General features: G+C 31.2%; 1 protein-coding gene across 2 annotated transcripts in view; it reads left to right on the plus strand.

The window, feature by feature from the left end:
• Positions 1-13,975, plus strand: part of Mtx2 (metaxin 2) — a 58,485-nt gene extending 44,510 nt beyond the window's left edge. For both annotated transcript variants that reach the window (XM_005324635.4, XM_078017637.1), the window contains 6 exons: positions 1,880-1,956; positions 3,128-3,220; positions 3,740-3,778; positions 4,165-4,290; positions 5,312-5,388; positions 11,468-13,975. In XM_005324635.4, the coding sequence (XP_005324692.2) occupies positions 1,880-1,956; positions 3,128-3,220; positions 3,740-3,778; positions 4,165-4,290; positions 5,312-5,388; positions 11,468-11,639 (584 nt within the window). In that variant the 3' untranslated portion in view covers positions 11,640-13,975. The remainder of the gene's footprint in view (positions 1-1,879; positions 1,957-3,127; positions 3,221-3,739; positions 3,779-4,164; positions 4,291-5,311; positions 5,389-11,467) is intronic.
• Positions 13,976-24,761: the final 10,786 nt, after the last annotated feature.

Genomic DNA, 24,761 nt, shown 5'->3' on the forward strand with positions numbered 1-24,761 from the left:
GTTCTCTCCAGCTGATAGCTGGACGTCAGGGAATGGGTCAGTTCGGGGATGCACAGCAAGGCAGCCAGTCTCACCAATGTTCTTGAAGCAAAACTCTTCAGTGTGGCAGGACAAGCATTTTAAATACAGTTCGAAGTTGGTGGTGTACCTTGGTGATTGGTTACATCCAGTAAAAGTCAGTGTCCATTGGTTATGACTAAAATCTTACCAAAATTTTAGTCAAGTTAAAAAAATGATGTAATTGCAACTGGGAATGTTCTTCACGCATGTCCATGGACATTTGCTCCCTATTAATTGTAACCAGTTATTGCTAAGCATGCTTATGGCTAGTGCCTGTTACAGGTCATTATCAATAGCAAGCAGACATGACTAAACAGTTCAATGGCTGCTCTTCCTCATGGCCAGCAACTTCAGTGAGTCCTGGCATTGTCTATGGCAGTTGTTCCTTACACCTTGATTTTTATATATCTCTTTATGATTAGATACATGAGTACTCACTTGAGCATCCAGACTTCTTTTCTCCTTCAGAATCTATAGTGCTCAGTATATTTTTAAGAAAAGAAATATACTTTTTCCAAGAATTTGAAACTACTTATTAAGGAGAAATATACTTTCATCTAAAAATGACATACCCCAAATACCCTTTAGTCTAGGCACTAGTTTTTAGTTGTTGTTGTTTTGTTTTGTTTTTTAATCTCAGATGACCTGTACTCTTTGTAATAGTACAGTAGTTACAAAGATTTTAGTCAAGTTAAAAAACGACGGGCTAATACTTGCCCTGCTAAGAAATACTTTTTTACAAGATTTATAAAGCAGTAGAAGGAAGGAATGTACACTTGGTAACAGGGAAATGTTCTCTGGAAGAAAGGAATGCACAGTTGTTAACAGGGAAATGTCTTCTAAATACATCTATTGAGTTGTATTCCAAAAGGCCTGCCTTTCCTTTGTAATGCATGTTATCCTGTGGATACAGATGAAGCTTTTGTTGGTGCTGTGCACCTCATCCATTACCCCCAGGCTGACTGAGCCAAGAAGTGAATCCATTGAAAGGGATCAGGAAGAAGCCTGCTGTTAGTGTGAACTCTATTTGAACTAGATCTGACAGCAGGTTTCATCCTTTAGTGTTTGGAATAGTCCTTACTATTTGTTCTCCTCATCTCTGATAACATCATCAAATATTAGTATTTATTAAAATGAACTGTTGCATTTTAAATGTGGCCTTTTTTTAAAAAAGTAGTCAATTTTTAGAAGCATACCATTCCTTTTGCCCTTGTGTATTAGGAACATACTTTGTATGCTCACAAACTAGCATACTTTCAAAGATTGTTAATTCTTTTAATTCGTGATATTTTAAGTCAGAGACATTTAGTAATGCATCATTATGTACTCAAAATTGACCTTAATTTATACCAGAGATTTAAATTTCGAAAATGTAAAAAGACTTCTTATATGTAGTTCACAATATAGATTGATTCATTGTACAGTACTCCAAAGAGAAAGCCAAGTTAAATATCTTTGAACTTTGTAAATGTTCATGAATTATGTCCTGGCTTAATTTGGATGGTTAGTGTTTACTGCTATATAGTGATTTGTTAGGATTACTGAAAAGAGAATTTTGTGATCTGTTATTATATCCAGGTGAGAACTCTAGAAATGAATCTACTTGTTCTTTTTTCTTTTGTTTTTAAGATTGATTAGTAATGAGTGTATAAACAGTTGTAGAGTTTAAACGTATCTGACTATAATATTTAAAAGTTATATTTGTATAACTATAAAATCTTCGTGTTCATAAAACATGCTTGAATTTTTTATTGTTTCTTTTATTAGCACAAACTTTAATTTATTGAAAGTATTTTACACATTTTTTTTCCCTTGACAGGTAAAGTACCTTTTATTCATGTGGGAAATCAAGTAGTCTCAGAACTTGGTCCAATAGTCCAATTTGTTAAAGCCAAGGTAATAAATAAGACACTAAATATATTTGTTCCACTTTAAATAAATCATCCATCATTCTTCAGCATGTCTTAACATTTACATTAATTTTAAACTAGTTTTATAAAATGAGTAAACTACAAGAAAATATTTCTAAAGTATAAATTGATATTTTTTTCGTAGTATAAATCAGTGACAAAAGAGGTAATTTGATCTTAATAAAATGGTATATAATTTTCTAATATGCTAGTGAAAATTTTAGTCATAAATGAAAACTTAGGTTATTATAAAGTATCTCATTGACCTTTGAGAAGGTAGATGCAGGATGTATTTATAAGTTGAAAATATTAGTTTATTCATTTTAATGATTGTACTTTTCATTTATTTAGTTTAGATTTTAATAGTTATCTAAAAACGATACCCATTAATATTTTGGGCATCATGATAGTTTGCAACCTAGCTTTTCAAATCACCAACATCTCTCTTAAATTCTTCCATGTTAATGACTGTGGATATATAGATATACATCATCCTTTTAAATTGTTGTATAGTATTCTATTGAATTGAATGTATTATAATTTTATTTACCCAAGTATTTATTGATTGGCATTTAGGTTATAGTCAAGGGTTTTTGCTATTACGAATGCCAGAATAGGTGTTCTTGTACATACAATTTTTTTTACAATTGTCTTATTAGAATAAATCCTACGAGCGATATTGGATGGAATTGGGGTATGCTTTTTAAAAATTTTGTGACATTGCCAGATAGAACTAAGGGTTATATCATTTTAGTATATATTTATTACTGTACTTTATTAGAATTTTGAAATTAGTGTCTTTTCCCCATATCTTTTCTAACATTTTTTTCGTCCTTGCTCACTTTATAAACAACATGTCAATCATCTAGCATTTTAAAAAAATTATGGTTAATCTCCTAAAAAAATATTTACTAACTATTCTGTTTTCCTTTTTTGTGACAATTGATAATATAATTTTGTTCATTGAAAGATACATTTGTATAATGACAAATACAACTTAGAGAGTTTAAGATATGTTTTTATATAAAATTATTTAGGAGGTCCCTTAAAATTAATCTGTTGGACACTTGCATGTTATATTACTTGTTAGTATGATAACTGTAAGTTTTTGTATATTTAATATGATGCTCTTTCAAATTTTTTTAAACTCCCTTTAGGGCCATTCTCTTAGTGATGGGTTGGATGAAGTCCAAAAAGCAGAAATGAAAGCTTACATGGAATTAGTCAACAATATGCTGTTGACTGCAGAGGTATAAGATAATAGGACTTGAAATAAAATATTTTATAATCTTTATTCTTTCATAAAATATAAACCTTTTATGTATTACTTTTAAAGTTGTTAGGAAATGGGAAAACAATCAAGTGATTCTGGGGGTAAGATGGGTACTTAAATTATTTGATCATTATTTTTGAATAAGTTACTTTATATTTTCAGTTTTAGTTTTTCCTAAATGTAAGAAGTGGTGATTCTTGCTTACTCATTATTTTATTTTGGCCTTTTAAAATTTATTTAAATTTATTTAAGTAATTACCTATAAAATACTTTAATCGTACTTAGATATGTATTATGTGAATAAGAAATATTTTTATAAAGTACCACCATTAAATTTAATAATTCTGTACAGCAGCATTAGCTAAGGAAAAAAAACTCTCATAATAAGTGACTTACAAAGTTGGCTTATAAAAATTTACTATAGTAAGAAATAACTTTCTTTATCTTTTTTCTCTTTGATATTCTGAAGTTTTAGTGACTGTTCTTTTGTTCCTAGTTGTATCTTCAGTGGTGTGATGAAGCTACAGTAGGGGAGGTGAGTGGTTCTGCAGCATTTATCTTAATTAAAATTTAATGAGAAAACACTTTTGCTCAGAATCGTAAGTCCCTGCTCATAAATGAAACATTGTGGTTTATACCATTAGTGATATAGTTTTTCACTTACTTTAATTTTGCTTGCACATACATTTTAGGGAAGCTGTGTGTCATTGTTTGATATAACTGGTTGCAAAGTACATAAAAGTTTATATATTTTTAAAGGGAATGGTTTAAAATTTTAATTTTTTGAGTTGCAAGCTATGTGGGGTTTTTTCAGATTGCTTTATTTATATTTTCAAATATATTTCTTAAGAATTCTGTTTATAAAAACAGGCATTGTTTTTAGGAAGGATCATGCTTTCTTACAAAATCTTTTTGCTTTAGATTACTCATGCTAGGTATGGATCTCCTTACCCTTGGCCTCTGAATCATATTTTGGCCTATCAGAAACAATGGGAAGTCAAACGTAAGATGAAAGCAATTGGATGGGGTAACAAGACTCTGGATCAGGTCAGTTCAAGTTAAAGGTGAAAAGAATGCTTAACTCTTATGCTTTAAAAATGGTAATCATTTAAGAGAATTGCAAAATAATATAAAATATTAGCAAACATTTGCTACAGTTGTCTCACAAAGTAGTTTATTTTCTATAAATCACACTTGTTTATTGTCAAAAAATTTATGTAATGCAGAACAGTGCAAAAGAGAAGTAAAAATTATCTGAAATCCTACCACCACAAATAGTCACACACAATTATTTGGAGAACATTCTTCTTGATGTCTTTTAGTCATATTGTCCTTCAATGGGATCATATTTTGCCTGCCACTCTGTAATATGATTTTTTGTTATTGTTGTTGAACAATACATTGTAGGCATCTTTCTGTCAATAAATATAGATCTGCAGCAATAGGACTTTTTTTTTTAAAAAAAAAACCTTCTTAAATACAGTACTCAATATATCTGGTTTTGGGGGGTCTTAAATTTACTAAAGTAGCAAAATTAAAAAATATAATAACTTGTCAAGATGGTGATTTTGAGCATCATTTTAAGCTAATTAATGTTTCTTTTTGTCAAGTGTACCCCCAGTCCTAGCTAACCATCTCACAAAGGGGATTAAGCAAATGAATAGGGATGGAGTAAATAAAATCCATCTCTACTAGTGGGAAAATAAAATGTTTTACTCATGGTAGGTCAGCGATATCATCTTTATGGGGCATACTTTTTAATGTTTGCAAAATAATTTGAATATATGTATTCAGGAAAACTTTTTTTAGGGAGAAAATTTTGAGGGGGGAAAAAAGCTTTCTTGATAGTGATCCTTTTGAGTAACTTTAATGCACTTGTATTTAAAGAAAATTCAGTCTCCAATTTTTTTTCCTATTTCTTATATAGAAAACATTACTAAGATATATGTGGTCTATTGTCTTATTTAAGTATAAAAAGTAAACTAAATGCATATTTTCATTATAAGCTGTGATACAAACTGTTTTGTTAATTTAAATGTTTTTCTTTGGGCTCCATTGTGTATGTTAGGTCTTAGAGGATGTGGACCAGTGCTGTCAGGCTCTTTCTCAAAGATTAGGAACACAACCATATTTCTTCAATAAACAGTAAGACATTTATCATTATTGTTATTATTACTATTGGTTCTTTTTTATATTATTAGGTTGTAGATTTCTTGTATCATAAGGAATTGCTTTTGCAAGAAATATTAGTAAAAAGACTTATTTTTAAAATTCACTTTTTATACTCATTATAAAAATACTCTGGTAAGTTGCTAGGCTCTGGGGAACTAAGATTTCTAAAGGTGGTCCTATTCATTAGGAAGTTTTCTTAAGGGTACTCATGTAAATCAGTCATTGTATGATATGATAAAGGTTCTAATAGAGGGAATTCAAGTGCTATGTGTAGAACTGTAAAATCTTAAAATTCTGTTACTAAAAAAAATACATGAAGATGCTCTTCACACAAGCATTATCTATGTGGGTTCCCAGAGACTAGACGAGTCGGCAAAACTAAACAATAAAGAATATTATTGGATAGACAAACACCACTATTAATTATTTTTACAATCTATGAAAATATTTTAAAGTATAAAATATTAATATTGAAGGATATAGATCAAATGTATATATGCACATAAATTGAGTAATTCATGTTTATTGACTTTTTTGTAATTTTGAAAAAAAATCACTAATGTAGGCAAAGAATGACTTTTCCTTTATTAAAAAAATTATAGTTTTAATATATCAAAGGTGGCTCTTCAGTGATTCAGTGTAAGATGAGCTTAACCAAGCATTTTAATCCCAGTGATTTGCTTAGAAAGTCTGACCTTTAATTGACTTGCTTTTTAGATTGATAATTTTAAAAAATATTTTTAGATGTAGATGGACACAATACCTTATTTATTTTTTTATGTGGTACTGAGGTTTGAACCCAGTGCCTCACACTAGGCAAGCACTCTACCACTAGAGCGCTAGCCTCAGCCCCTTCAATTACTAATTTTTTTAAGGGCATTTTTTTGCTACTTTATATCTTCATAGGGTTTCATCTATAGTCATGTCAAATATCTTTTGGTTAAGATATTTATATTTGTTGTAAAAATGACTATAATGACGGCTTGTGAATATTTAAATTATATTATTTTATAATATAAGTGATGTTTATTTTATATATAACATATTTAGATAAAACCTAAGCCTTCTTGATTTCTGATGCAGAAAGGTTACACAGTTCAAACCATGAAGTTGTGGTAGGCCCAGCTTCAACTATATTCCTATTTCCTTTATTTAATCCATAAAATAAAGATATGTATTTAAATGTTTATATTATGTAGTACCTTTTCTTTCTGATAAAAAGAAATCTTAGGTATTCAAAAGCTCAGAAGGGATGTGTTTTATTGTTGAAGTGCATTATTCTGTTTTAGTAATGAGTTAGTTTTGTTATGCATGCTATCTTTAGAGGAAGCCTGGAGAATATATTTAACCTCTTTTTCTTCTCATTAAATTCACTGTCAAAATGTTTGTTACCAGAGATCATTTGGCATGTGATTCAGAGGAACTATCAAAATATTGTTTTTCTTCATAAAAGTATAATTATATTTAAACTTATATTAAGAAATTCAAATTTAAAACAGTTACATAAACCAAAGCCTTGCATTTAGGAACTGTTTAATAGATGTTAAGATATAGGTATTCAAGGGACTGGGGCTGTGGCTCCCAGTAGTGCACTTGCCTGGCATGTGTTGAGGCACTGGGTTTGAAGATGTAGGTGTTTGAAATTTTACCTTATATGATATTTGAACAGATAAACATTTTTCCCTAACCAATAATAATGACTGAAGAATAGTATAAATTTAAATTTTACATTTTAGTTTTACCCAATCATTTAACCAATCTTAAAATTGGAGAATATCATGCTAAGCAAAGTAAGTCAATTCCAAAATACAAAAGGCAGAATGTTCTCTCTGATAAGTGGATGCTGATCCACAAAGTGGGGAGAGGCATGAGAAAAATGGAGGAACTTTGATGAGGCAAAGGGGAGAAGGCATGGGGTCAGGAAAGATGGTAGAATGAGATGGACATCATTACTCTAGGTACATGTATGACTACACATATAGTGTGATGCTATGTACATACATGCTACATACATACATACATGGTGCGTGTACAATCAGAGAAATGAAAAGTTGTGCTACAGTTGTGTACAATGAATCAAAATGCATTCTGCTATCATATATACCTAATTAAAATAAATCAATTTATTTATTAAAAAGAGAAAGCTATAACTTGTATTTGCTGTGGCAAAATTTTTCTCTTTCCCTTTATCTGTAGCAGGAGTCATTCCTTTGTCATGGAGTACTCCACCTTAGTTGGTGGAGTGCTATACGTTAGTATATATTATATAAATTTAAAAAAATATATATATATATATTATATAAATGAAAATTACACTCCAATTCAGAGGCCCTGAGTTCTTATTCTTAGCTCTAACATATGTTGAGTTTAGACAGGTTCTTTTAATTTCTTTATTTATTCTTCCTTTACCCCCTAAAATTAAAATAAAGTTTCTTCCTGGATTACCTACTGGGGATGTTGAGAGAAGACTCATGAAATAAACCAAATGGCTTTCTTAATGAGAGAAAGAAAAACTAGATTGTTAAGGGAGATTTTACAGCAAGAATAGTAATTGGGAAAAGAGGACATTGAAGCAATGGGCATGATTTACAAACTTAAGTGATAATTTTAAAGATATAGAAAGGATATGTAGCTTATTTCTAGTAGTGTAAGGAGATGAGAAGTTAATAGTATATTATGAAAATAAACACTCAAAATAAATATTTTTGACTAGATGATACTAAAAAGGGTATCAGAGAAAGCAAGAGTAGGAAATATAAACAAATAAGCAAACAAAAATATGAATGCTACAAAAAATTGAAAATGGAAAAGGTCAGGAAATTGGTCACATTTATAGTACTGTTTTTATTTTGATATTCAAATGAAAGGACAGTAGATAACCAAAAGAAATGTGGAAAAACTGATACAATGTAAGAAAAGAAGGCAACAAATTTCTTCGAACTTAAAATTTTTTTTTGTTATCTTAGACTATCTTTCTAATAAAAAGCCTGTATAGATAAATGTGATGATGTGTTTGAAATATCTTAGCGCTCTTAGGAGGAAAATTGCTATTGCTATTCAGATTATAAAACAAACAAATCCACTGGTGAGTATAAGGTTGGAAAGTTTATTTTCTCTTGATTTAGTGTATCATAGAAACTAAAATGGGAGATAACAGTCCAAATTGAGCGTAACATTCATATTTGAACTCATTTATTGATAAAGAAGGCGCAGTTATACCACTGGAAGTAGCATCAGTGAATCCATTCATGTTTTTTAAACCTTTGGTATAAGAAGCAAAGAGTATTTGGCATTATTGGGGGAAAAATGCCCTACTAGTAAGATAGATAAAAATTTTAAGAAATACGTTTAGGGATGTTGAAGAGTTGGTATTTATATTGCTTCTCACAACATGCCTCAGCTGTACATTTATTCACTGTCCATCCTTGGTTCTTTGCAGGGATCTGTTTTGTTATTGAGTCTTGATCTGTGATGAAAATATTATGATGCTGTTGAGTCCAAGCACACTAGTGATTTTTAAAAAGCTCTGCTATTGATTGGCCTCATCAGCATGACCATATACTGCACATCTTTAATTAATTCTTCATGAATGTATCAAAAGAGGGAAGGCTTTGAAAGGATGTGAATGACTACTATCAAAAAATAAATTATCTCACACTCCTTAGGTAGGATGGTCTCTTTACTTAACAAATACTGGTTCAGATTCTTAGATATTGTGCTACAAGCTGGGCTATAAAAATATGTGCAATGTTGTCTCTCTTTAAAGAACTTGGAGTGTAGTAAGGGAAGCAGTTAAGCAAATGAAGTTGTAGTGTGGTATGAGAAGTTCATCAGTCCATGTTGAGAACCTGCTTTGTGCCAGGCATTGTTCTGAGTATTGGGAATACAGCAGGAAAGAAGTGGACAAGGTCCTTCCTCTCATAGAACCTATATTCTGTTAGAGGAGATGTACAATACACAATAAATATTGGATTGTATATTAAATGCTACTTGGAGAATTAGAAGATGATCACATCACAGCAAGTAACTGTGTATCTACTTTAGTTTGAGTGGTCAGGGGAGGCTTTGAAGTGGACATTTGAGTGTTATTCTGAAAAACAAGGATCTAATAATGTGAAGTCAGAGGAAGAATATTCCAGGCAGTAAGCATAGTTTGTTTCAAGTCCCCAAGATTGGCATGAGTGTTTCATAATCAAATAAAAATGGAAAAGCCAGTTTTGATTACATTGTTGATAATGGTAGATGACACCAAAGAGGTGGCAGGGGCCAGGTCATCTAGCCTTGTATACTTAGAGTAGGTAGTTTGCCATTTTAATGAAAGTATATTAAAAATGGAATATTTATTATGGCATTTTTTTCCTTTTAATAATATTGCATTAGTAATTATTTTAATATAGTATAGCTTGGTGATGCTCCATTTATATAGCATTTATTCTGGAGTAAATTTTATTTTGTTGTAATGTATGATTAAAGAGAAAAAAACTAGAATATTTTATGTTTAGACCTTATGATTGTTACCTTCAAAAATCTAAATTGCTTTAAAAGCAGTATAATTAAAGTTATATCATGTTGCTGATACTTGGTTGGGTAATTAGGTATCACTATTTTTTTCCCTCATCACCATAGTGGAAATATTTATAAATCCTTTTTTTTGGGGGGGAGGGGTAGTGCTGGGATTGAACTCAGGGCCTTGTGCATGCAAGACAAGCACTCTACTAACTGAGCTATATCCATAGCCTTTTTGCCTTTAAATCTATTAAAACATTTAAAAATTATGTTGTAATAATTTTATATTTTTTGTCCATGTTTTAGAGTATCTCTCTCTTTTAAAAATAATCTCTAATACCTTGCATTTTCTTTTTTAATTAATTAATAAATTTATTCTACTTAGGTATATATGACAGAATGCATTTTGATTCATTGTACATAATTGCAGCACAACTTTTCATTTTTCTGGTTGTTCATGATGTAGTGTCACATCATATGTGCAGTCATACATGTACCTAGGGTAACGATGTCCATCTCATTCCACCATCTTTCCTGCCCCTATACCCCTTTCTCACTTCTCCCTCCCCTTTGCCTTATCTAAAGTTCTTCCATTTTTACTATCCTCCCATTATGGATCAGCATCCATACATATATCATAGAGAATTTTCAGCCTTTTGTTTTTTGGGATTGGCTTACTTCACTTAGCATGATATTCTCCAACTCCATCCATTTACCTGAAAATGCCATAATTTTATTCTCTTTTAATGCTGAGTAATATTCCATTGTGTATATATACCACTGTTCTTATCCATTCATCTGTAGAAGGGCATTTAGGTTAGTTCTTCAATTTAGCTATTGTGACTTGAGCTGCTATAAACATTGATGTGCCTGTGTCACTGTAAAATGCTGAGTTTAAGTCCCTTGGGTATCAGCCTAAGAGTAAGATACTGGGTCAAATGATGGTTCCATCCTAGTTTCAAGGAATCTCCATACTGCTTTCCAGATTGGTTGCACCAATTTGTAGTTCCACCAGCAATTAATACCTGGCATTTTCTGAATATATGATCTACTGTATGTATATGGTGACTAACATAATGAATAAAATTGATCTATTATCTATATATTTTTAACTCATTTAAGTAATACTACTTGAAAAAGCAAATCATATAATTCACAAATCATAGTTTAAAGTCTAATAGAAACTTTAAGTTAAAATGAAATAAATTCTATCAATTCATAGGATTCTTTACATTTCTTCTTCTTTTTTTTTTTTTTGTTATCAGGGATTGAACCCAGGGGTATTTAACAACTGAGCCACATCCCCAATCCTTTTTATTATTTTTTTTTAATTTTGAGACAGGGTCTAGCTTAGTTGCTTAGGGCATTGCCAAATTGCTGAAGCTGGCTTTGAACTTGTGATCCTCCTATCTCAGCCTCTCCAGCCACTGGGATTATAGGCATGCACCACCACTGCATTTTTCTTTTAAATTGATGAATAAAATGTTTTTAGAAATAATATATGGTAGTGTCACTCATATTACTCTCATTTTTACCTTTGTTTTAGGCCTACTGAACTCGATGCACTGGTATTTGGTCATCTATATACCATTCTAACCACACAGTTGACCAATGATGAACTGTCTGAGAAGGTCAAAAACTATAGCAACCTCCTGGCTTTCTGTAGAAGAATTGAACAGCATTATTTTGAAGATCGTGGTAAAGGCAGGTTGTCATAGAGATATGTTAGTTATTATTTCTTTAAAGATCTGATTTTTGAAATATGTGTTACTTGATAGATATAATAGATATTGGTATTAGAATTTTAAACCAAAACCAATTTTTTGAAACCTCAAAACAAATTATATAATGTATCCTGTACATGTTCTTTGTACTGTTATTTGTGTGCACATTAGTTTTGAACTATTTCATTTGACATATTGTACTCTACATCTTGAAGTTTTTGTTCCCTTATAAACATATAAAAATAAAGCTTAAACAACTGTACGGTTGTTATATTTACTTTCCTTTGATCTTTCTGAAGTTGTTCGCTAGGCTTTATATATATGGAATAAACAGTGTCTTTTCTACATCAAGTATTTGGTGTTACATACTCTTGAGATTACTTCACTAGATACATGATGATGAAACTGGTCATGTGAAAAATGTTCTTCACATCTAAATTGAATTGAAGAACATTTAATCAGAGCAGCTATGACTTAATTTGATAAAAGAATGGGTTGAAGGACCTTATTTCTTTTGAGACAAGAATATTTTAATAATGCTCTTTTATTTCTTTTTTGGAAAAGGAAGGATAGTTTTCACAGAAGTATTGGTGAGGATTTAGACATTAAGAATTATATGTTGTGCTTGTCTCAGTTTTTCTAATATTTTGTTTTTGATAAAACCAGTGATGCCATAAAGATTTAAAAATTTTGTTTAAAATGTCTAAATAGTGGTACATTCATATTTTCTTCCTTATGTACCAGAGATTTTTGTCTGATTTAATCCTTACAAAAATGCTATCATGGTTATCCCCAGTTTACAAATAAGGAAGTAGAGACACAGACAGGATAATATCTTGCCCCAAGGATATAGTTTGTAAATGGTAGAGTTGGAATTTAAACCCAGGCAGTCTGATATCAATTGGCTTCCTTTACCTTTTTTTTCCTCTTAAGATTATAGATTTATATGATATAAAGGATATATTAGGTTCTTCTCGTCCAAACCCCACTTAAACTTTGAGTACTCTGTGAACTATAGTACTATCACTAGCTTTTCTGGAATAATTTTGTAATGTGTAATATTAAATTAAAAAGTCCCTTGTTACCTGTGTTTTTGCAATTTTTATAACTGGTCTTTGTTTAGATGGTTTGCATATAATACATTTCTTTAACTATTGCAATCACATTTATTTAATTGGATAAATATTATACCTTAGTTTGCTGAGTTTAATTTTTTTTCTTTTTGAGTTTTTTTGCATAATGATACCACATCACCAGGGGTTGTGATATTTTAATCTTAGTGATTATACTTGGCTGTATTCTTATTGTAATATGAGAAACATTGGTAAACATTGGCTACTTATTCTAAGATAAGGTATTTATATTTAATATATGTGGATCACACTCGGAGAGGGCTTATTTTTTCCTAGTGTTGAGGAATCACTGTCAAAATCAAATGCATTAGAAAGCAGAAAATTTTATGTCCTATTTTGATAATTCGGTTTCTTGCATTTATTCTTTAAATCCTTCATCTTTTAAATCTAAGTCTATAAAGCCAAGTCATAATAGCTAAAAATTATCATTGAAAAGCCACTGTGGGACAAGAGTTAAAATGTTTTTTACTCTCACAGTACTTGTATATATATTATAAATTTCAAAATAAGTAGCATGTATCCTATGTAAATAAAAATTTAAATCATAAGTAGTTTTTCAGAATGATACTTTTATACATGAGAAACTTGAAATTAATACAGATGGTGTACAGTATCACATTTGATTATATGATGGTATGTATTATTAAGCTGAAAATAATTTTATTTTCTATGAAATCCTTTGGAAGTCAGCTTATTACTTTGTTACTTTCTAATTGTTTATTAGATGAGTAGCTATTGTATATTATTTCATTAGGTATGCTAAATCCAATAAAAATGTAAATGATAAAGGATGTCAATCTGAGAAATTGACTGTGTTAATGCTTTCTTGGTGAACATACTAAGTATTTTTTTTAACTCTTATGTATTCTCATTTAATGATGTGACTATTTTTTAGGAAGGCATATCAAATACTACATTCTACAAAATTTACAATAAAAATTTTTTGAACTTAATATAATTTCTTGTTTTGAAGTATTATGGATCTAGAGTGTATAGCTTAGTGGTAGAGCCCTTGCCTAGCATTCATGAAGACCTGTGTTTGATCTCCAGTATGGCAAAAACAAAAAACAAAAAAGTATTGACCATTGCTTCTTGTTCAACTGTTTTGTGGTACGTTATATCCATTGATGTCTACAAATGTAAAGTAATTTGTAAATTTTATTAATCCCTTCAATAAAAGAAAAATATGAAAACGTTTGATTATAAGTAGACTTATATATTTTCCTAATCTATTTTTAAATTCCTAAGAATTGGGATAAAATTTGTATCTTTTAAAAAAATTATTTTGTGTGTGGTAGTTATTTATTTATTTATTGTGCCAGCGATTGAAGCCAGGTATGCTTAACTACTCATCTACACCCTAGCCCTTTTATCCTTTTACATATTTTATTTAGAGACAGGTCTCACTGAGTTGCTTAGGACCTCGCTAAGTTGCTGAGGCTTTGAACTTGCAATTCTCCAGCCTCAGCCTCTTGAGCCACTGGGATTATAGGCAGGTGCCACAGTGCCCAGTTAGTTATTGAATTTGTGATATGACTAGAATAAATTCTCTGGGATTTTTTACTTGGACAGTTTTGTTTTCTGTGAATAAAAATAGATTTATTTCATCCTTTCCAATCTGTATTACTTTTATTATTTCATCTTTATTTTTCATTATTGTACTGTTACTTGGGTTAAATAGACTCATGAGAGTGGAAATCCTTCTTTTAGTGATCTTAGAGGGAAAATATTCAGTCTTTCACCATGTAAGTGCAAAGTTAGGTTTTGGTAGATGCCCTTTATAAGGCTGAGAATATTTCCTTCTGTTCCTGATTTGCTGAGAGTTTTGCTTTGTTTTTTAATGTCAAGAATGGGTGGTATATTTTAATGAAGGCTTTTTCTTCATTTATTCAGATTTTTTAAAAAAATTTAGTCTGTTGAAGTAAAAAGTTAATTAGTTGATTTTTCAAATGCTGAATCAGCTTTGGTTTCCTAGGATAAATCCCATTTAATCATGATGTATTATCCTATTTTCTATTCTTAGATTTGATTTCCTACTGTTAAGGACTTTTATGTCCTAGGGTATGAGAGATCTTGGTTTCTAGTTCTGTTATAATGCATTTTTCCAGATTAATATTACCTTCTTGAATGAAATTGGGAAGTGTTGCTTCTATACTTGGGAAGAATTCAGATTTAGTATTATTTTTTTCTTAAATGTTAGATAGAATTTACCTATATAACTATCTGGCCTTGGAGGTTTCTTTGTTGGAAGATTTTAAACTTAAAATGTTAATTTCTTTAATAGATTTAGGATTATTCAGATCATCACTTCTTCTTGGGTGAGCTTTGACTTTTTGCCTTTCGGAGAAGTTGTCAGATTTATAGGCATATGGTTGTTCTTGGCATTCCTTTTAATGTGTCTGTCATCTGTGGTGATGTCCCTTCTTTCTTTCTTCATGTTTGTAAATTTTGTCAGTCTAGCTCCAAAAACCCAGTTTCTAGTTTCATTAATTTTTCTCTGTAGTTTTCTTGTTCTCAGTTTCTTCTTGGTTTGTTTCATTCTTTCTTTCCTTCTACCTGCTTTGGGTTTAACTTGTACTATGTTTTGTAGTATATTAATGTGGATTAATTTAAGACTTTCTTTTCTAATATAGGCATTTAATATTGTAACTGTCTCTCTAATAACTACTTGTAGGTAATCTTGATATATTGTACTTTTATCTTTATTCAATTAAAATGTTTTCTAATTTTCCTCGTAATTTCTTCTTTGATTCATGGATTAGTTTTAAATGTATTTAATTTGAAAATATTTAAGAATTTCCCACTTATTGTTCTGTTATTGATTTCTAATTTAGTTTTGTTATGTTCTGGAAATAAAGTTTTTATAATTTCATTTCTTTTAAGTTTGTTAAGGTTTTCATTATAGTGTAGAATGTGATTTCTTGGTGAATATTCCGTGTGCAATTTGAAAGGAAATGTGCATTCTGCTATTGTTAGGTAGAATATATTATAAATGTTAAGTTGGTCAAGTTGGTTGATAGTGCTGTGTAGGTCTTGTATATTTTTATTGATTTTCTTTCTCCTGCTCTTCATTACTGGGAGTATTAGTGTGTGCCTTCTTTTTCTCCTGTCATTTCTATCAATTTGTTTCATGCATTTTGAAAATCTTGTGTTAGATGCATACACATTAGGATTATTCTTTATTCTTGAAAAATTGATCCCTTTATTGATATGTACTGTCCTTCTTTGTACCTTACAGTATTTCTTGTTCTAGAGTCATTTTTCTGATACTAATATCTATACCACTTAATTTAGTTATTTGTTTGATATAGCTCCTTTAGGTTTCTTTAGATTAATAGTTGCAAGATTTATATATTTTTACTAATTTCCTTTTAGCCTACTTAAATTCTTTAATTTAAAAAGGATATTTTTTATAAACAGCCTATAATTGAGTCTTAGGTTATCTGACAATCTGTCTTTTAATTTGTATCCAAAGGGTGTTGACATTTAATGTAATTATTGATCTAGAGGGATTAAAATACATCATCTTGCCAGATGTTTCCTATTTGTTTCTCTTATTCCTTGTTTCTTTTAATCCTTTTTTATTTTGGATTGAGTGTTTTTGATGAGCCATTTTGTCCAGTTTGTCTCCATTATTTGCTATTGAAAACCTTTTTTTTTTTTTTTTTTGAGATAGGATCTTGTTATATTGCTTAGGTGTATCTTAAACTCCCGTTTTCCTGCCCCAGCTTCTTGAATGACTGGTACTATTGGTGCATACCACCACCACACCTGGCTATTTATATCTTTAAAAAAAAAATTTTTTTAATAGTGGCCTAGATTTACAATGTGTATTTTTAATTATAGCTTATGTTCCAATAATATATACAGACAGAAGTCCCCAACTTATAGGCTCAGCTTAGGATTTTTTTGACTTTATAATGGTTTGAGAAAGTGATATGCATTCAGTAGAAACCATACTTCAAATTTTGAATTTTGATCTTTTCCTGGGCTGTTGATACATAGTATGATAATCTTATGGTACTAGGCGGTAGCAGTTCTCAGTTAGCCATGTGGTCATAAGGGTAATCCAGTACTCTATGCTGTGCTATGTTGTTAAACTGTAATCTATAGTAGAGCATAAATACATATTCAGTTCATACTGTTTTCAGTTTATAATGAGCTTATCAGGATGTAACCCATTGTTAGTTGAGGAGTATCTCTACTGCTTTATTCCTATTCTTTTTCTTATTTTACATTTTTTTCAGTGATGTCTTGGGAGCAGCGGAGGTTTTCCATTTTGATGAAGTCCAGTTTATAATTTTTCTTTTTTGGATTATGTTTTTGTTGTCATATCTAAGAAATCTTTGCCTAATCCAGTGTCACAAAGATTTTCTTAAATGTGTTCTACTAGAAGATTTATTATTTTGGCTCTTATGTTTAGATCTGTGATTCATTTTGAGTTAATTTCAATGTATGGTATGTTGTAAGAGTTCAGGTATTTTTCTTGCATATGGCTATCCCATTGATTTTCCTTGGCACCTTTTATTCCATGTGAAAGATACAGGAGAAAAACTGCAGCTATTAATGTTCTATTATCCAAGGGACCACAAGGGATACTTTCCCAGGTTTCATACTGTGTCTCTAATTTTTTTTCTTTTTTTGAGTCAACTTCTTGTGAGGTTCCTGGAAGAACCTATGAATGAATATAGATTCTCTCGGTGTCTGGGGCCTCCAGAGTTTTTATAGTCTCTTGTTAGCCCACAGTCAGCCTCTAGTATTTAGTTAAAAATTTTAGCTTTGTTCTTCTTATCATTGTCCTGTAGTATCTGTTTCACATAAACAAGTGTTTGTGTCCCTTTTCCCCTTGGATTTTAATTAGTTGTCCCTGTGACTTCTGCTCTCTGATGGGTTTAAGAACCTGAATGAATTTGCATATCATCTGATGTTTGTGGTCATTGTTAAGGGTAGAATCAATGTTCTTTAGATTTTCTGAAGTCTAAAGAGAAGTTGGAAATCTAGATTGCTTTTTATTCTTGAGATTAACAAAAGGCTCACTTAGAATTAAAGGTGCTAAATTTTTAAAATAGGTTTTATTATGCCCAATTTTAAGCATGCACAAAAGTTGAAATCAAAAGAACTTCCATTATCAACCTTATTTCAGCAATTACCAGCTCAAAGGCAATCTATACCCCCATTCTCTTTTGTCTTCTTTATTCACTGAATAATAAGTATTTCATGTCAGTTCATATGTTTTCTTATGAAAATGTAATATGCAAACATGTTCCTTTTCCCTAATATTTTGCTATTACATACACCATAGTCATACCTAAGGGGGGAAAAAGAATATTACTGGTATCTTACAAGACTTATCTGATACTTAATCATTTCACCTAATTCCTACCTTCCATCCTGGAAGTTGATATTATCCTGAATTTTGTTAATCATTCCCATGATTTAATTTTTTTGTTTGATCTTTATGTAAATGGGATTACTCTAAAGATATTCTGTGTTTAGCTTTTATTTTTTCACACAGTTTTGAGATTTGAATTTCATCCATTTTACTGAACTTAGTGATGGTTAACTTTCCATGTTATCTAGTAATCTTTTATGTGCAAATGTATACTTTGTTTCTGTGTTCTTTTGTTGGTGAACTTTTGGGTTGTGTCTGGAGTTTTGCTAATATAAACATAGCTGCTTATGAATAATCCTGTGCACATCTCCTGGTACAAGTGTACCAGGGTTGTACGTAATTACTGGGTTGTAAAATGTATGTGTACTTCACATTAGTAGGTAATTCCAAATTGTTTTCTTGTATGTTTGCCAATTTCTATACTTAAATTTATTCACTCCTTTGCCAACGTTTGGAATGATATAAAAATTTTTGAATGTGTTTTTAATTTGTGTTTTCTATACTACTGTTGAAATGATTATATTTTTATTGGCTATATCATCCTTCCTTCTGTGTGTTGGGGAGGTTATGGAGGCAGTAGCTGTTCATAATGGCCTTGCCTATTTTTCTGCTGTATTATTTATCAATTCTTGGTGGTTTCTGGAAGTCACATTTGTATTATAGATATTCCTAGTTGGTTGTAAGTGTTATTGATATCTTCTCCTAGTTTGTGGTTTCTCTTTTTACTCCCTTTAACGGTGTCTTTGGATGTCCAGAAGTTCTTATTTTTTATATAATCAAAGTAGTGATTGATCTTTTTCCTTAAGATTTGAGCTTTTTGTGTTTTAAGACATTCTTCCCAATCCTCATGTGTAAGTCACTGATGGAACTCTAAAGAAGAAGGCCTTATTGGCTTCCATTGGAAGTGACCCTAAAGCTCTATGGCTCATTCATCTTTAACCTATCAGGTAGACAAAATCTTAGGAACCAGTTTGGTTTTTGTGGAACTAGAAAAGGCCTTTCTATGTGCGTGCGTGCGTGCGTTCCTTCCTTCCTTCCTTCCTTCCTTCCTTCCTTCCTTCCTTCCTTCCTTCCTTCCTTCCTTCCCTTCCTTCCCTTCCTTCCCTTCCTTCCCTTCCTTCCCTTCCTTCCCTTCCTTCCCTTCCTTCCCTTCCTTCCCTTCCTTCCCTTCCTTCCCTTCCTTCCCTTCCTTCCCTTCCTTCCCTTCCTTCCCTTCCTTCCCTTCCTTCCCTTCCTTCCCTTCCTTCCCTTCCTTCCCTTCCTTCCTTCCTTCCTTCCTTCCTCTCTTCATCTCCCCGCCCCCATCGTTATTTTAATTGTCCTGTCTGAGACCTCATGCACACCAGGCAGGAACTTTACCACTGAAACGTATCACCAGCAACAAAGCTAGTGATCCTGCTGATACTGCTATAGGAGAAAAACACCAAACCAAACATCAAAGCCTGTATGATAATGCTTTCCATAGAAGTGGTAGAATTATACCCTCTACTTCATTTTTGCTTTTCACGTCTTTTACACATTTATCTGATTGAGAACTGAACCTAAGTAATGTACAGAACCCTTTTTGTAAAGAAGTCTGAAAAATGCAGGTTTTAACTTTCCAGCTTTTGCAGGAGAAGAAGGTGCCCTAAAATGTTGAGACAATGGATGTTGGACATTTAATCCACTATATTCATCACTCCCCGAGTTATAAAGCTACTCCCAATATTTTTTGTGAAAGTTTTGCCTTTCATCTTAAAGTTCTTAATCTGCATGGAATATATGTTTTTAAAAATAAATTTTGCAATATTTTTTGCTGTTTTTTTTAATAATTTAACCTTTATTTTTGATTTATTTGTTTTTTTATCGTGCTGAGGATCGAACCCAGTGCCCTACCCATGCTAGGCAAGCACTCTGCCACTGAGCCCCCAGCCCAGATTTTTGCAATCTTTATTTCAGATCTCCTGATTTCGGAGATATTACTTTGAAGAAGTTTAAAAAATAACTGAAGGTCTTTGCTATAATGTACCTCTTTATCTACATATTCATGCAAAATTTCATAATGTTTTTGCCTAGAAAAACAAAAATAGAAATTGAGGCTGAATCCTGTATCCTTAGAGCAGAGTCCTGATTGTTAGATAACAGAACAAATTAGTTGGAAAAACAGCTTTACTCACCTCATTAAGAGGTACATTTTGAATGCAGTTTTGCTTTCATGTATAGTAGTTATCAATGTGAGTAATGTATTCATGTTTTTGAAAAGTTGTGAACTTAGAGTACTTGGAAAACAATCTGGGAGAGATTATTAACAAAGTCTTGGTCACAGAAAAATTTGAAATTTTTGATTCTTAGAAAAATTTTTATAATAAAGAAATAGCACTGGGTAAGCTTAAAAGACTGAGATGTAAAAGTAATTCCACAGGATCAAACTCAGAGAAGTGGATGTTCAAGGAGATTGCAAATGTGTTGAGGGACAAAGGGCTCATCCACATGTCTATTGGATATGGAATGCCTTTCTTTAATTTAATGTGAGGTAGTTACTTAATTTTATTCTTTTCTTAAATGGATAATTTCCCTAGTACTGTTTATTAGCTGTTTGGACCTTTTTCTGCTGGTGTGCAATCCCAGTTCGTATTTGTCAGGTTGCCATATTTAGATGATTGTTTCTTAGCTGTCTGATTACCTTGGCCTATCACATTGGCTATCTTATTTTGCATCAAAATCAGATTCTCTTAATTCTTATAGTTTCTAACAAGTTGTGATATCAGACAATCCCCATCTTATTCTTTACCTGTATAAACTGAAGTTGGCTTTTTGTACTTCCATGTAAAATTTTGAATAAGCTTTTAAATTTTTTTTTTTAGGATTCTCTGTCATTTTGCATAGTTTCTTTTCTGTGCCTCCACATTCACATATCTTCTGCAGTACCTTTCTGTCATTGATCCCATTTACTGTATTCTTCATCTCATTTATTATACTTTTTATATCCAGAAGTTTGATTTTTTTTTTTCGAATAACTTAAGTCCAACTTGCTTTATCTTTCCTCTTATGTTTTAAATATTCAGATGTAGTTAGAACTACAATGATAATTTCTTTGTGTCTGTTCTGGATTGTATTTTGTAACATTTGTGTTGGTTTGGAGTTGGTTTCTATTTACGATTTTTTTCTTTACTGTAAGTTGTATTTTTCTGCTTCTTTGCACATCTGGTATTTAAAAAAATCTAATGCTAGATACTGTGATTTTTTTTCTTTTAATGGACTATATATATTTCTATTTCTGAGAATATTCTTGAGCTTTGTTTTCAGATATTGTTAAATTTCTAGAAATTATTTTGACCTTTTTGTATCTTATTATTAAGATTTGTAATAATAAATCTACATGTGGTAATATAATCATGTTTAGTCTAGGGCTAATTATCTTCTAAGACAAGACCCTTCTAAATATTTTAACACTCTATCAATTATGAGGTTTTTGAGTCTCACTGGTGGGAACACTCTTCTTGCCCTGTGTGATCTATCAGTACTGTTTTCTCTAATTCATTCAGGTGTTCCCCTGCCTCACCCTCCTCATACACATACATGCACTTTATTTTTTCTAGAAATAAATGTTTTTAATGAATTGAGTTATATCTGTGTTAAGGTTTGGTCCATAGCTGATGGGACTATTGAGGGGGGGGGGCGGTGGAACCTTTGGGACTTGGGACATAGTGGAAGTTGGAACATTGGAAGTATGCCCTTGAAGGGGATATGGAAACCCTGAGTTCCTCTTCTCTTTTCCTTCTCAGCCACCATGAAGTAAGCATGTGCTCCTCTTCTCCCCCACCACACACACAATGTTCTTCCTTGCCACAGTTTCCAAAACAACAACCTTCTGACCATGGACTAAATCCTCTGAAATCATAAGTCAAAATAAATCTTTCCTTCATTTAAGTTGATTATATCAGGTATTTTGTCACAGTGATGAAAAACTGACTAACATAATCAGTCTTTTCCATATGGCTTTCTGATTTGTGTGCTTGTCTTGGTCTGACACTTATTTTGAGGGAAAAAAAATGAGGAAGCTAAGGATTTTGCTTTATTATTTGTATTTGTATGTTTGTTTACTTATATATGTAGTGATTTGCCAGTTAATCCCAATACTATTTTATGAATTCATTGGTTAGAAATTACATATTTGTCATGCTAAATTCCAAGTTGAAATTTTGTTCAGAAATGTTGCTGTAAGTTCAGATATTATGAAAAATTTTTATACTTCTTAGCTGGAGATGCACAACTATAATCCCAGTAACTCAAGAGGCTGAGGCTGGAGGAATGTAAATTTGAGGCCAGCAATTTAGCAAGACCCTAACTAAATTGCTAAGTTGAGAGACCTTAAGCAACTTAAAAGATCAGGCATGTAGCCCAGGATAAAGTGCCTCTGGGTTTAATTCCCAGCAACTCCCCAAAGTTACAGTATTTTTTGTTATATGAACTATCATTTCAAATCATTATAATGCAGTACAGTATAATTAGTAGTGAAATTACATCAAGAATTTAAAAAATTTCTCAGTGAATCAAAAGCTATTCTAGAGAATGAAACTGAGGCATGTGCCAGTAAAAGGATAGAACTGGAGACTATCATGCTTGGTGAAAGAAGCCAATTCTAAAAAAACCAAAGGCCAAATATTCTCTTTGATATGTAGATGCTAACACACAGGAAGGAAGGAGGAGAGAAGAATGGAAGTTTATTGGATTATACAAGGGGAAATGAAGGGAAGGGAGCAGGTACGGGCATAGGAAAGACAGTAGAATACTTAAGTCTCTGTTCCCCCCAAAATGTATTTTATTAATGTTAAACATGTAATTATTTTATTTTGGTTTAGTCATATATTCAAATAAGTACCATTCCTGGTAGGCACAATGTTGTTTCTGGAGGATTGGTTCCTTTTTTACTGTCTAGGGTTTAAAATTAAATTTAACATAAGTAGTTTAAAATAGTAATATGTAAAAAAATATATATATATATGTATATATATGCATATATATATAACTCAGGCTAATTACAATATTAGTAGAAAAACTACTAATATTGTAATGATCTTTTTCTTTAAATCAGAAATGTTGGCTTACCAAGTTTAGTGCAGTACACTTTCATAAGTGTAAGATTTGACCCTGTAAAACCAAAGATAATTAAAAATAAAATACTAAAGGATATTGCTATTTTTAGATGTTTGTTTTACATATTTAATTTGAATTCTTGATTTCTTTACTTTTTTTTTTCTTTTGGAACAAACATTTATATAAGGATATTTAAGATATTATTGAAAAACCTGTACAACAGATGGAGAAACTGAAAGCAAGGTGAAAATGTTATAAAGAAAAACAAAAGAATCTGTTGAGTGTACATGGAATCCCAAAGTGAAAAGGAAAAGCTAATAATGAAATTAAGGTAATTAGTGAATTTCTAAAATGTCTGGACTTTTAAATGAGAAAGCTTATGCTCTGTGTAGGTGTTTATCATAATAAATAGTTGAAAAAATTAGTCTTACGAAATTAGTTTATGGAATATTCCTTGATATAACACTATCATGTATAATCATAACAATACATTATCATTATATCATTAGACTTTATAATATTAAAAGTTACTTCCAATTGATTATGCTTCCCTATCTGTTCCTTTGAAGAATTAGAAATGCTGAATTTCTCACTGGACAGCACAAGAAGAATTGCTTTAACAAACGCAAGTATTCATGTAATCTTTATTTCTCAATATCACCTTCTTATTTCATCTCCAGACTAATAACTTTTGAGAGTTAAATTCTAATCAAGTTCCTGTTTATATCTTTTAAAGTTCTAATTCATTCATTCATTCATTCATTCATTCAATAAATAATGTTAGTTTGTCAGGGATTGTGCAAGGTAAGTACTCTGGATAAGTAATGCTGATTAATTCACTGTCTCTTATCTCTAGGAGCTTACTTGCTGAGCATACAGTAGGTATTCTATAAATGGTTACTAAGTGGATTTAGGTTATGGAAAATCCCTAAATATTCAAGAATTAAATAGCACACTTTAAAAATAGCCCAAGATCAAAGATGAGATGACAAAGGATTTCATATTAGTAATAATGAAAATATATATATTCAAGTTTGTGGAATTCAACCAAAGGGGAGTACCTGGAGGGAAAAGTATAGCTTTCCATGTTCATATTAGAGAATAACAAGAAGCCTACCATCAAGATCTCAGTTTCTATTTTTAGAATCTAGAAAAGGGACAATTCTAAAGTACTATGAAGGAAGTAGTAAAAAAATGGAAATAAAAAACATGGTAAGTGTACAAGCAATAGAGAAACCCAAATAACATAGAAAACACACATTAGAGAGAATCAGTATAACCTATGCAATTCAAGGAGCAGTTGTAGAGGAGGGAGATAAATAAAGATGTTTCTGGAACAACTTGTTAGCACTATAGAAAATAAAAACTCCAACCTTTTTCTCAAACATACACAAAATAATTTACTAAAAATATATTATAGATCTAATTATAAAGATTAAAACTTTGTGATCTTAGAGTTGGCAAAGATTTTCTAGCTAGAACACAGAAAACATTTATGAAAAAATATTGAAAAAT

The sequence above is a fragment of the Ictidomys tridecemlineatus genome, chromosome 7 (genome assembly GCF_052094955.1).
Source record: "Ictidomys tridecemlineatus isolate mIctTri1 chromosome 7, mIctTri1.hap1, whole genome shotgun sequence".
Taxonomy (NCBI): domain Eukaryota; kingdom Metazoa; phylum Chordata; class Mammalia; order Rodentia; family Sciuridae; genus Ictidomys; species Ictidomys tridecemlineatus.